The 15,946-nt window shown below is 34.6% G+C and overlaps 1 protein-coding gene across 3 annotated transcripts in view; it reads right to left on the bottom strand.

Annotated features, from left to right (window-relative positions):
- The window catches only part of LOC142976176 (RNA/RNP complex-1-interacting phosphatase-like), a 50,975-nt gene that overhangs the window by 3,302 nt on the left and 31,727 nt on the right, over positions 1–15,946 (bottom strand). For all 3 annotated transcript variants that reach the window (XM_076119431.1, XM_076119429.1, XM_076119430.1), the window contains one exon: positions 4,855–4,892. In XM_076119431.1, the coding sequence (XP_075975546.1) occupies positions 4,855–4,892 (38 nt within the window). The remainder of the gene's footprint in view (positions 1–4,854; positions 4,893–15,946) is intronic.

A 15,946-nucleotide genomic window follows, 5' to 3' on the forward strand; every position in this document is an offset into this window, starting at 1 on the left:
CACACACACACACACACACACACACACACACACACACACGTACACACTCACACACACACACACACACACACACACACACACACACACACGCACACACGCACACACACACACACACACACACACACACACACACACACACACACACGCACACACAAGCACGCACACACACACACACACACACACAAACATATACACACACACACAGTGTATTAATAATGTACACTATACTTACCTTGACGAAATACTTGCTGTAACGTTTTATTTTGTTTATTCTTAAGTTTACATAACATACTTATGATAATGATTTTTATTTTATTTTGACAGTTTATTTGTGTACAGGTGCCCAAGATACAGGCCTAGCCTAGTTTGGGACCTATTGTTAATCTTATGTAACTTTGTACTTTTTCTGGAAATAAAACTTTTTATCTTTATCTTTATTTAAAAAGTCGATCGAATATTACGTCACATGCAAATCGTCCACGATACAATAAACCAATAGATGAATGCATGTTACTGCTCGTAACTCACTTAGCATAGAAAGCGAGTACCGCGTGTCTAATGTAATAAACTTAATAGAAAATAAACAACAGTCGCATCACAAAGCACGGAGCCAAACAAACAGACAAAAAACAAAGGGTATCAAAAGAAGGCGTTACATAATTACAATAACGACGCATTGATGAATACGTTATTGCGTAATAGTAGGATCCATCACTGCTTTTCAATCTGATAGACGACTCTGGAACACGCTCTAATAGTACAAAAAAAAAAACAACATTTTTAATGAAAGATACACAATGCTAAAATGTTTTTGTATGCCAAAGATGTTTGTACGATAATATTTTCGTTAGCATAACATTTCTTTGACGTCAATACGAAATCGCTCTAAAATACCATTCGTGTACAAATATAACTTGTAAAATGATTTGACAAATATGGGTCTAAACCCTTTTTTCTGATTTATTTCACACATGAACTGAGGGCTAGGTATATGTATCGTCGTGCAGATCGATTGTCGACAATCGATGCATTGTGATTGTAAACGAAACGAGTCGATATCGATACGCGATAGTTCGCCTACGCTCGACCCCCTTACATCGTAATCGGCTTATTAGGATTTTACCACACGCATTCATGTGACTGCGGTGCCTTAACAATGTTACGATGTCGACCTAGGTCTTTCTCTGTAACACTACATTTTAACGTGTTAAAAATTATATCCATATTTCATCAAAACTGCCTAATATAAGCCTAAATTAAGAATGTCTAAAAGCAAATAAACTTATATTAAAGTATGCTAGTACAGTAGAGACAAACCAATCGCGCCGCGGGAAGCTATTAAAGCTGCTTTCATTTAAGACGCTTTTGACACAAACAGCATTTTTGTACGGTAAATGGCTTATTAAGTATTAATACATTGATACTTTTTATGATAACAGTTTATGAAGTTACGAAGTAAGTAAGATGCAGTTATTTAAGACGCGAGGAGCGTTTTCATTTTCCGCTTATAAGGTTACGTTATATGATAATGGGAGTATTTTCATAGTATTTTCTATTCTCGTGGAGAGTAAGCGTTCTGCTTGTGAAACCGCTTGTATCATAGCCTCATCTCAAGAACCGTATCTTAAGAACTTGTTGCGTGTTGTTGCCACATAGTGCGGCGCCATGCGTGGGCAGTGATGTGATGATCAGATGACTGATTAGGTATTTAAGAATATTAATTGTTGCAATGACTCTACATTCTTCCACTCCGGTATTTTTATTGAACGTGAGCGACAAAAATACCTGATTTTCTGTTGTAATCGATGATTGATCATTTGTTTTAATATTTAAGTAAACTAAACTTATAAAAGTTAATAAAATTAAACAAAAGTCGGGAAAGTATAACTGTAATTTCCTTTTATCACTAGTTTCTTAAGAAAAAAAATGTATTAAGAAATATTTACAGTACAAGAATACGTATCTAAGTCGATACAAAACGACGTAAGTAATGTTATTTTACCCTTTTTAATGTATTACTACAAAAAGTAGTAAAATTTTATCTATTCTGTACTAAAATATATTATTTGCGAATGCCCATAATATTTTCAAAAGCGGTAGTAAATAGGTAGGCAAACAATAATCAACATCTAAAGCGCCAGATTCTTCAGAGAAAATACTAATTATACTCGTAACGTATGCCGACTTACAACACATAAAATATGAACAATGGATACTAACAAAATAGAGAGTATTTCTTTTGGTAAATAACGCAAAACTATTGGAAATAAATAACTCTTGACAAACCACAAAGAAGACAAAGCCGCGAGTTCAAAGAAACAATGAATACTCGAAGATAAATAAATGAAAAAGAACATGTTTAAAAGTAACCATCATTTACAGAATAACAAACGCAATATATTATGGGAAACTGTTAAACTACGTTATCACTCCGCAAATGGACGAGCAAACAGATTCGTCAGCAACATTTGTCACTGTTACTGGTTCTATTCCAAAAGTGCAACTTTGTCTGCAACTGTCTTGCCCGAGAGCAAGTAAACTGCTTGAAACGCAGCGATATATCCAGCTCCCATATCAACAAACTTCGAAACTAAGTTTCGGACAAACTCATTTTTACGTGACGCCATCCGAATGATAAAAATATAGCTTATTTTATTACTGTGGCGATTTTCATGTGTGTTGTGTGTTGCAACACAGTATCATTTAATTGGATAAGCATATCAAAATATTCTATACCAGTAGAAAACAAAGTAACATTATGAAAAAGTAGCAAGTCATCTTTACGAATCGTTTAAACAAATCTATCCATCAACTATATTATACAGCGATGCGATATCAACGAGACACGTCAAATAACTTCTTGACAAACATTTATTAATGCAGTAATGTTATTTTCGATTTCAGCGTTACCAACTCATCTGTCCAAAACACCGGTCGTATAATATCTCTACAACGATAATAATATTGACTTTTAATTTGAATCGAACACGATAAATTATGCATCAAGATGTAAATGTGACATACGAAATGATAATAAAATTTCCGACACCTAAGAACAAATATATAGATGAGAAATGACAAATATAAAATATGCTAAACACTCGTAGCATTAATGTTTAGATTTGATAGGACTAAACTGAGACAACCCCTACTGCTTAAAGGAAAATCGTAGCATCAAACGAGCGGTTCAAACCTCATGCACGATTACGACCCTCCCTGGGGTGCACAAAACGGTAGCAAGTGTAACAACATTCCCCGCGATGCGATATCGTGTAAATCAGGACGCGAGTGCGATTCCACCTCAGATAGCGAGTGAAATATGAATATCATCGTATTACCACACGCCGGTGCGCTACCAATGGTGTCGTTATACGCAGTCAAGCTCTGTACTATCATATTTTCACAGGTACGCTTCTTCGCAAAATTAAATTCGTGATTTGCCAGAGAAACAGTTAATCGCATTCATAAACCAGATCAAACCACACGGTTCGAGTTACATTCTTCGAGAATCTGGCGCCAGCGACACAGCAAACCAGTATAATATACATCTCACTCAATCTACTTAGCGACACCGATAACCGGCCATTACCAATGAAAACGCCGACAGATACTAGCATGCTCACAATTAATTGAAACTGCCCACGTAATCTAATAAAAGCTAGTTTTTGTGAACAAGACAAACAAGGGCGCCCATTCGTAATTAGATCTTAATGAACATTGGAATATAGAGTTCGGCACCGTGAGAAGTCTGACGATAACTACGATTTGTGTCACTGTAATTAAAAGCGTGGCTGCCGATAAACTTGGACGTGCGGACCGAACCTACTAGTTTTGACTCCTATGAGTTATTGATAAACCAATGATTGTGGAGCTCTCCCGCTGCTTTCTTTCCATGCTCACAGGTGCAAACGGAAAAGGAGTATGGGTTCTTTAAATAGTGAACACTAATGCATTCCTCGTTAAAATCGAAGCGGTCTTTAATTGAAATCGTATGTTGTGTCCAACGTCACTGATAAGACTCTGTTGACGCTCTGACGTAACTAACCGGTGCAGCGGCGATGCAAATTGAGATGCAATGAACATTTAAATTACGATAAATTACTTGGTTTATATTTCAGTTAACCACAACTACTAATTAAATGGAAACTATTAGAATTAGTTGCATGACAATTTAAACTTTTCACCTGGAAATGTTTGGTATTTTTTTTTCTGTTTAGTTAGAATATAATGGCTAGATTGAACCAAGATAGTGACAAAGTACGACAACTTCTGATAACATACGTTTTATTATTTTGTGAACAATCTGTAACAATTGACGGTCTATAGCGATATGGTCATATTTTATCTGAGGAGATCCTAACAATACAATAGAGATTAGTGACTATAAAGACTCGACAACGTTCGATCCTTTATAGTGGACTCGTAAAGCAATACAATTAAGCAATGGGCGTGCATTAACACCTCACAACATTTTCACCCACGTGAAATATCTGTACATCTAGCAACTCATGACTTTAACCCACATCAGCGCTTACAATACGAGGCTATACGCTCGAGCCAACATAACGCCCGTACTAGCATCTTACGTTTTATATGGAATGTAAGAGCGGAACTTACTCGCGGTAGACAAACCAAAACTCTCGTTACTCGTACGACCACTAAAGAGAAACCGTAATGCCAATATAAAACAAGTGTTGTCGGATTTTACTACAATTTCTATTAAAACTCTGCGTAAAGGTTTTATACTTAGAGTCTTCGACATGCCGCTTAACATTAACGTGCAATGCCATTACATGCTAAGATTGGTGAAATGCTCTAATCTTGGCGTGTCATACAAACAATATTTGAACTCACCTTCTTTTTTCAGGAATTCATCAACGGCATCCATAAATCTGAAAAAGAAAGACAAAACCTGATAAATAAGCCAACTACCATTTTCTATAATTAGTATTTATGTATGTATAATGACACTTAGAGAATACGCCCACTGGTTATAAAGAAGTTCTAAATTACTTTGTGAAAAGCAACGTAAATTTTCTACATTCCAGAACTTTATAGTAGTTCCTAACACAATAAACTATCTATAAAAAGTTAAAGACGGTGTAAAGTGATACGTAGCAACAGTTATTCCGCTATAAAACATTTAATTGAATTTCACAAAAATTCTGAATCTACGGCACCCGTCAAGTACAAGATGAAATATTATCATGTATCGATCGCAGCGTGTCGTCTTACTTTAATCGATTTTTTTACACCTAAAACCGCACGATCAGTGGGCGTCTGGGAATTACAAGGCGTTTCTGCCGACTGGCAGTTCGGCCTATTTGGTAAAATATGTTTGTTTTCATCATAACAAATGTCTTTTAATATTTGCTACGAGGGGGCGCCGCCAAACCCCAACGAGGTATTATTGGAATGTTTTCTTAAATAACTTGCAAGGGTGGTCCAACGTTTCAGAGTGTTTATATTTCTGCTCACAATTTTCTTTTCTACACAAAATAAATGTCACATAAAATGTTTTGATATTCTCGAAGATAAACCGAGGGTTGCGGTGATTAAGTCTTGTCATGCAAAACTGCAGACGTTCACTAAGCGCCATCATTTACTAATTATTGTATAGAGCCCCTTCGAGCGACACAAGCCGACAAGCGGCGCCACAACTAGTTGCATTCACACGAAATTTACAATTCAGTTTATCATCACCATCAATATTACCATCTAAAACGGTGCAAACGAGCTCTTTATTTAGCACAAGGATGAGTTATTGGGACGTCGAATTGTCGGATAAATATTTTATGGCAAGAGACGGGCGTGAACGAGTATTTAATATCAATGTCGTAATAATCGTATAAACCAGTACTAGATGGGGTAAAACACAGTCTTATTATCATAGTCGACAAAACAATAAAACACGAAGCAAATTTAATAATTGCCCATGAAACAGTAATTAAAGACGTAGCCTGTTAAATGTCAAACAGCGCTATGTTAACAAGCGGATTCCTCGGAATTTAATCTTTACTCCAATAATGTTTACAAATGAAACTGGCCGCGACGTGTGGCGCCAAAGAATAAACAATTTAGGTAATTATGCATAATTTAGTCACGATTCAACAAATTCATAGTTTACTGTAATCTAAGGAAATAAAAACTAATTAGCCAAAACCATACACGTAGTTTTGATCAATGATATCAATACTTATTCTGAATTGTATTCTTATTTAACTTCAAATTATATACTTTACCTATCGAGGCTTTAAATATCGGGTCTAACAATCATTGGAGAATTATTTTTCAGGTTATAAATTAAATATTACACCTGAAAATTTTAGCACAAAAAATGGTACATTGCTTCACATAATTTTAATGTACCATACCCGAAGCCTCGATTTGCTGTTTACCTACTACCTCATAGAATTCTATATTGTAAGAATTCGCCTCTCGTTTACTAATTTATAAACGACTCTACGAATTTAAGTATCCTCGAAACATTTTTTCGGATAAGTAGCTAATATACACAAAACAGAGATTTTTATTCTGTGTAGGAAACTCGTGAGTAAATTTTTTATCATTACATACATCATTAATATCATAACAAAATAAATATGTTACACACAAACACAAAAAGTACCGACTGTGGTGAACTATGTTAATCTTTATCGACAGATCAATTAACAAGTCTGAGAAATAAAACAGGATCAGTTTGTAACCAATTTCGATAAAATAGCTTTTACAACGCATTACATTTTGTCACGAAATGTGAAATGAGTAAATTATAATCGAAGCATTTAAACTATTCCTTATAAAAGAAAAAGATGTAGGTTCATAATAAAAGCTTTTCTGTAAAAAAAAACTTGCTTTTAAGAATTTGAGGCTAATTTTTACAGAACAAATCTTATGTTAACAAGAAAACACGAAATGTTGTACAAATGGCTATAATTAATCATGCGCAAGGTCGACGTGATCATGAGCGACTTCGGAGTTCATTGTAACAACTTATAAACTTTCTAAGCATTTCCTGACCAAACGCGGACGTCATTATTTAAAAACTGTCAAAATTGTGTATTTTATTACTCGAGCGGCAGATCGAAGCAACGTGAATTACATGCTTTCTTATTTAATATTAGTAGCGTCTTGCGTTTGAGAGATAATTTATATCTAGCGGCGTTATCTGTTCGAAGATCGCTCCCGAGCTATAATCCGGGTATTTTTCATAGCACACCGGCTGCGGTGCCGCGGTCTGCCCTGCGTGGCGTTATTGGAAAATTTATGTTCCAGGAGGCATCGCTGCAATTATTACCTTCCCTCCGAATACTTTATTTAAATGATCCCTTGTACAAGTTTGATTGAGCGATGTTTTACTCTAATACAACATTCTACTTTGTTATATTTGCAAATCACAGGCTCATCTATAATCAAAAATTAAAATGCATTAAGTTTTAATAGATAATATGACATAAATATGCTAATCTTAAAGATTACATTGATTAATCTCCAGACGATATCTGAATGCTACCTGCCCGGCGTAAATATAAGGTACATAAACATAATCGATAAGCTGCGGTTTTAATGAAAAAGATCATAAGCTTTAAAATTTTGTAGTCCATAAAATGTCAAATTTACAAGACCATTACACGAGTTTGACGACACACGATCATAAAGTATGCGTATAAACTGTGTAATAATTTTATTGCGAATTAATAGCGACATTTATTATAACTCAAAGTTTCCAAACTTGTTCCTGGTTTATTGTCATTGTAGTTGCGCTTGATCCGAAAGCCCAAAGAATGTCTTCCGGATGATTTTATTGCAGTCGATAAAATTCAATGATATAAGAGTTCTTATTAAATCCCACCAAGTAATCAAGTGACTGCATAAGCCAGAAAATGACAAACATGGTTTCACAAGAGAGCGGACCTCACATACGCGACTCGATCGCATCCATCATGGTAGGAGCGTACACGTCGTTACGTGTCGGTACCCAACAAGCGCCGAAAGTGCCCCAACAGAGATAATAGGCGACATTTTGATACAACGCGAGATAAGGACCAAGGAGGTTCCCATGCGATCCAGGGCGTCCTAAGAACAACGTTGAATAACAACAGGGCAGAGGTCAGACGTGGATTAAATACAAGCAGAAAATATGCGTCCGGTGACAAATAAACTAAGTCATCCCGTAGCTCTCGTTTTCGCGGCAAATATAAGAAAATAATCGTAAGATTAATAGGTTCATTATGTACAGAGACCTCTCTGTACATAATGAACCTATTCCGCGATGATCATTAATATTGCATAGTTATTAAACGTGTAAAATGAAGATGTGAAGGACTGCGAGACTATCAAAACTATTTTAATGATTTAACATAAACTTAATGAAGCTTTAGTGTTGTGTATATTCAGATAGAATGTAATTTATGCTGAAGTGGCGTCTTCGCGTCATCGATTCTTGTTTACGGCGTGCAAACTGCACGACGGTCGGTGGCAGACTGCCGTCGAGAAGTAATTACCTAATGATAAACGTCTCGATCACAGATCGTGATCGCGGTACTACTACACGAATATCTCATATTTCTGAAACTTAGATCCTTCTAACTTTAATAGTTCATAACCATTAAATAAATGAGGATAGGTTTTAGCTATGCTCTTAATACACAAACAAAAGACAATACCTGTTTACAAGACAATTTAATAATTAACAGTAATGAATCTATTTATTCCGCTACTACTTGAGCTCAAAAGTTCTAAGAACCTAATATAAAACATTATTCCAGTAAAAGTATAACCATAACTCAATGTGTTCTACTAAATAAAATATCTATAGTTTTGCTCATATATTCCCACATTAAAACAGCGTCGTATGTTATATTAGGAAAAGTTACTGAGAAATTATTTAATGGCTATGAATATCAATGTACTATAAAAGACTATAAAATGTTTCTGGGAAGTTAAAAGCAAAGTTTATAAAGAGATTGGAATAATAATTTAGAGTCGCTTGTATTGACAGTTTTACTTTATATGCATCGTAGATGTAAGTAAAAAACTATGTAGCTAAATGCTTTTCGAAAATGATAAAAATAAAAAAGGAATTTATAATGACACGGTAAATGAGTCACGATGCGATTGCGGACACCAACCAGATCTGAATTTAAATAAATAAATTATTTAGCGAAAGCATCAGCATTAAAACTAATACAAATAATGCCAAAGGTTACATATAAAAACGTAAATTAGCTCTAAGTGTTATACAGACTGTTCATTTAATAGCATATTTCGCACCAAAATCGAATTGATTCTTTGATACATATAATATTAATATTTATTTTATGAGCGTCTCGAAATAACACCAATAACGACACCATTTTAGTGGTGACAGCACTTTAAAGAAATCATTTTATTAGGAATGTGCAGGAGCCAGTCAGGCTCGTTGTTTTTTGATTGCTTATTGATTTTATATGCAAATATATTTTGTTTCGTATTTCGATTTGAACGGGCTTATTATGACAAAATACGCCCAAAAAAAACATACAATTTTTGTTGAGTACTAATCACATGGAAGTGTTATTTGTTTTCAGAGATAAGTAAGCCAAAAAATCTTTGTGTCTTGAGACGCTTGAACGAAAAATACCAAAGTAATTCTTTTATTTAGTCAGGATTAAGCTATAATATTTTATTGTTATGGGGTATTCGAGTATATATTTATAGCGATACTGTCTGAAAATTTTACGACCACAAAGTGGTGCTGTAACACCACAAACATTAGTCTCACTATTGTACAGAGCCTTGAATGTAGGGTTGTCATTCGTCTTGTCGAGTCTGGATACGATCCAAATTATGACCAGACTTTAGAAAGGGTTCATATAAAATAATTTTGTGTTGTACCCTGTACCGGTTCATATAATGATGACAATAGATATTAACCTATAATTTATATTTATACAAATCTATATAAAGTTCAGCAATGGATCGATATACATCAATGTGTCAATAAAACAATAAAAAATATGTCGTTACATAAAATATTAATAAACAGTATCTAATATACGAATATCTTAATCCATGAATCATATTGTCAACCCTAGATAAACATAGGTATCAATAGAGAGTGATTGTTAAAAGTAGCGCCATTCAATCAGTACAAAAGCCATGACACTTTATTCCCTGAAATGTTTACGTCGGGAAAGTTTCTGGATAGACCTCGAGTAGCCTTGGTGGCTTTCAGAGCTCGTACGATGGTTAAGGTATGACCTAAACTTCATGACAATATGTCCATATTTTAGATTTCTTTTATTGAAACCGATAAATAGGTTTTTTTACATCATCTATACTAATATCGTTTGTTTGTTTGTTTGGTTGAACGCGCTTATCTTAGGAACTATTGGTCCGATTTGAAAAATTATTTCAGTGTTAAATAGTCCATTTTTCGATATCATCACGCTACGAACAATAGGAGAGTACCAGTAAAAAATGTTACAAAAACGGGCAAAACTTTGACCCTCTGATGTGACGCAAGCGAAGTTGCGCGGGTCAGCTAGTCTTCTATTTGTATGTAAAGGCAGTCAGGACCAGCGTATGTAACTAAAACTTAGTTTTTTAAAGTAGCAAATGGTATTTATCAAACAACAACTGCTCGATACTAGAAAAAAATGCATTTCCCTGTAGATCGCTGTTAATACGATTATAGGGAGTAGCTTTTGTTGACTAAAACACTGACCGATTTTCGGAACCGAAAAAGTTTGAACGTTATGCAAATACATCCACGTAAAGTTATGTCAGGATCAAAGACACGGCGTCTATTTTTAAAAGTGTGACGTAATCAACAATATTTGGAACAACTGAGCAAGAAAAGGATGTCGCCAAAAATACACCAGACAGTTTCACGTCTCGGGGGACAACCAACGGTGCGGAAATGATCACCGGAATAAATACAGGGTGGTTACCCTAACCGTCCAACGATAAATTCAATTCTCTTATAGAAGAGACAAATCTTTTAAACTTACGGCTTAGGTCCCAATATTTGATTTGGATTATTACTACTGATATAAGTTTGGAGAGTTTATGGCAGGTAAGTTTAAACTTTGGTATTAAAAACAATATGACTCGATTGGAACAGCAGTAAAAGAAAATTCTTTTAAAATTGTTTTTATTATGTCTGGACTTGGATGTCTGGTTTATTGGAAAAAGTGTAAGTGTAAAAGAAAATTGTGAGACTACGTCCCTTGTGAGAAAGTATTGGCTGTTTATTTATTAAACACTATCATATTAAACATTTTAGTGTTATAATTTCTGAAAAAGGAAAATAATTCCACTTATAACTTGTAAAGATGTAAATGGTTAATTTTGTTTAATTAAGTATATTTCCTAAAACCGTGTTTATTATTAGTTTTCATGACAAACATCTAATTCATTTAGTCTGTGTCTGGACACGCTTCTATGATTCACTGGCGCGACGGCGTCACAAATTTTGAATTGGGTACATAATTAAAATACTAATATACTCTCAAATTACAACAACACCATATGCCTGTAACAGTCATACCGTAATCCCATAACAAGAGTGAGTCAGACACATTACGTGTTCGTCGGTACTCACGTACTCGTAAAAACTATCCCAATTATGCATAGTGAATCAGTTGGTTTAACGTTTCTAACTCGACAATTGTTGCGATTATCTACCAGTTCTGAGAACACGGAGTATTACAGCCTCCTTTGTGGTCTAGCCGAAGTGCCGCCGGCACAACAATACGATGATTAAATTGGAACATTTGAACAAAGTGGTCATTATTATTTTAATGTCGATGATATTGAGCCGTTTCTGTTCGGTACTTTGTCTTAACCACAGTTATTATTACGACTTAATCTTTGTGTTAGAGTTTAGTTTGACAAACAAGTTTAAAGTTTAATCTTTGGTTGCCTCGACACTGTGATTGTTTATTTAATGTATGACAGTACCTGAGATTTTGACAACTGATCGATTTCGCATATTCCTGAAAAAAAATGAGTTGGTAGCCCTACTAACTCAATTTATTCGGGAATATGCGATCGAATCTTCAACTAAAACACACACTAATCAAAACCTAAAGTAATTAGTCATAAATCCGAATCAATGATATTAAAACAGCAATACTTAAATAACTCTACATTTGACCAAAATCATTGCGCAAATATTCCCTGTTTGGGGTCAATGTCCAATCCACCTAAGTTATACAATACCACAATCAAAGCATAACTCACGCTAACCTTACATAAAACACCTAAATATTTAGAGGACGCGAGCACAATACCGGCCATCCTTTTATAGTAATCAATATAAATAGTAATAAAACCGCAACAATGAACATTCGTCACCAACTAAAGATGTGGGATGTGCTAATTAATTAGCGGGATCATTATGAACTGGCGGCGCCAATGACACATAAGGCCTACCACACGTTAACGATACGACCAACAAGTCGCCTGATAAATATTTTACTTCAATAACTTCGATTTATTTTTTAAGTTTGTAGGGATAAAAGCAAATGGGGTGCTTTCATTGGACAGTGATTTAAAAAGTATGAATAAAATGTAAAAGTATGACTTAAGTGACTTTGACTATAAAATTAACGGATGTTACAGTTAAAGTATTGGCAAAATATAGCCTGCGCATGCCTGCAATATGTCTTATACACTTCAATTTTTATTTTACTTTCTTCTTTAGGCACCAGAAATCAAGTCAAATCTTGCTTACAAACGTCAAATAGGAACACCAATTTTATTATTTTCTTATCCGTGAGCAATCGGCCTAAAACTACGGTATAATGTTCGTATTACTTAAAGCTTTAATACGTATGTGAGTAATGTTTTAATTAATATCACAATTAGCACACACGTCCTAGAAAGTGTTGTATTCATCTCAATTAATTTATTCTGTGAATTTTTGATGTTTATCCTTTACTGTGAATATTGTGACTAGCTATTTATGACTCAGTAGTAATTATGAAGAATAATTGAAATTGTTATTATTATAAAGTAATTAGAGGATTTTATTGTAAGACGAGACTTCCTTGTTCCAGTGAAAATGCTCTGGAGCTTATTGAATCACCTTTTAATTATTATATTACAACTACTATACGTACCTAGTTTTGATTAATAATAAAATAAGTGATATAGAAATTTATGTTTCAAGCGTGTAGGAACTTTACAGGACCTTGTCGAATTGCCCAGAAATCGGTCTCACTGAACCTGTTCAAATCTATACTAACGATAAAATCGACTTTGTTTACTTTAATCGGCAAAGTTGGTAGTATTTACTCGCGACTTATCGCAAACTTCGAGGTATTAATAAACAAAGTACAGTACACGGTAGTTTAACAAAATTACGTTATTTTTAAATTGTATGTCCTTCGACTATTTCTAGATGCTAACTGAAGATGCTGCGTAATGCTCAATATTTTTTCAAAAACTTTATATTAACAACAGATTCTTAAATTATTGAACATTGTCCGCAATCTAAAAGAAAATTGAATATTTTGAATAGTCTGAAAATTTCTGCGTCTAAATTCAGATCTAAACACTTTAGAACTTTATGCAAATGCAGCCTATGTAAACAAAAACTAGATTAATTTGATAAATGTTTGCTATTCATTCCGAGCCCAATTTGATTCGAAAATATTTCCGTCAAGTTAGTACTTAACCATAATCTTATTATCTAACGCATTACATAAATAACTATCTAAAACATAACATTTTAGCTGTTTATTTGTTCGGTATCGTATAATGAATACTTTAATCTACAAAATGTCGCTCAAATACATCAAACTTGTCATCATTACTTGCCGAGACCAGAAAATAATTACTTATATTAAAACAAGGGCACGTTCTAATCAAATCATGTACAACGTTTCGTAAGCTTTTAATTAACTCCAGAGTACGATGCAACCAACTTTCGTAACAACTCGGACCACTGATAAAAGTAGGTATAATAACAGGACAAATATATAATGATACATACAATGTCTCAATTATTCCCCTTCTGTGTGGTCCAAATGATTATCCACACACTATAATAAAGAATACTATAACATTGTCGATATTTAGATCGGCTATTACGCTCAAGCAACTTGTAATAGCCAAGTTATTAGCATTATTATGGACATTATAGAAAATCGACAATTCGTTTCATCATTCGATAGAATTTATGTTATTATAGTTGAGCAAGTTATGAATAGCGTAATAAATATGAAAGTTAATATTGATATAAGGCGAAAATATTGTCCGCTGGCATACCAGGTGTAATTGGCGCTACGCGATAACGACGATAGATCTTATCACGTTCATTAGTATAGTATGCGTGCATTTACATAACCAGTAATGATATAAATAAACGTTTTACTAATCGCTGCTTAGTCTTACTACCACCCTTATTAAATGAAAAGAACAAAGAACAAGTCCTACCCCCTAATATAATAGTTTATTGTAAAAAGAGACCGGTGTAATTAAGAGTGTCGTACTTGATCAAAACAACCATAATTCAAAGTTGAACACCACATTATCGTCGGACGGTTAGAGAAAAATAACCGTTCACAGTGTTAGTAGAATGGGTTAGTGACAGTAAATTTGGACAATGGCTGGCGGTCTCTATATTTATGTGTTTGTTATCACGCTCGGAAGTCTCCTATCTTACTCTGATTTACACTGGCCTCTTACTAGACAAACAGTCAACAACGTGAGAATTTACTTTTAACACCTTTAGTGCGATAAACGAGTTCACAGCTCGTAAGATACGTACGTGAACATACTTTATTGTGGAATCATCGAAGTAAAAGCACCTATTGTCTTCTAAAACAACTATGGGTGGGTACACGTTTAAACTCCAGTAAACACTGTTTAAGCCTCTAATCGCGATGATGTCAAACCAGCTTTTTCACGTCGTATATTTGATTAATATCTATGCAAACTAAAACCATGGTTGATGTCACAGCACTATGAGATAGTATTAGACGCCGGGTACAAAGTCAAAGTAACATTTTGTCGGTTTTCCCACCAGTGATTGAACCGGCTAAAAATAAAAAAGTGACTTAATACATTGTTAAATTGTCTCGTTATAAGTCTCAATCATGCGCTAATATAATCACAAATAAAAAACAAAGGCGAAAAAAGCTCACAAGCGGATTTAACATGTGTACATGACATAGAATCTGATGTATCAATATTGGATCAAGCGATGACTTGAACCTGTGGGCTTGGTATCACGTCTCGCATCGCTTGCATTTTTAAGACGAATAAAAATACTTAGACGACGATACGGATACATACTGTCAACTGAGACATTAACTTTATCGACAACTTCCCGGGAAATGGGCCTGTAATAAAAGTAGGTTAAAAAGGAATCGGTAACAGCGAATAAATTGTCAAAACAATAAAAGGCCCTTAAAAGGCGAGCAGTAAAAATCTATTAGGCGGACGATCGGTACCACCGGCGGTGTTCACAATTTATAGACGGGGTGATATGTACACGGGCGGGTTTGTAATGACGACATGATTGTCGACAGTCGACATGGAAAACAAGTAAAAATACTGGAGTGATAAATGAACCGACCGCAGAGGCACGCGAGTATCATTACGAACGCGCGTCTCATCATCCTCGCCTCGTTCACCGAGGGCTCCGATAAATGTATCTCTTATGACATAATATTTACCCCTACTTTGTCTTAGGGATAATAAAATAATAGTGTAATTTGACTTGTTCCCTACCTTTAGTAAATGGTTACCTAGTCGTGTTTGTATTAAACTGAGTATGATAACATTATATTATTCCACAGACTCTATTCCATGACTCTACTACTACTCTATTTCATTTCCAGTTCTACAATGTTAAACACTTGTAACTTGACGAAGTGGACGATATTTATAAAGGTCCAAAAGTAAGAGAAATTATTAAAATTAACCACTGATAACACAAACTTAATATATT

Source organism: Anticarsia gemmatalis, chromosome 10, assembly GCF_050436995.1.
Source record: "Anticarsia gemmatalis isolate Benzon Research Colony breed Stoneville strain chromosome 10, ilAntGemm2 primary, whole genome shotgun sequence".
In the NCBI taxonomy this organism is placed as follows: Eukaryota; Metazoa; Arthropoda; class Insecta; order Lepidoptera; family Erebidae; genus Anticarsia; species Anticarsia gemmatalis.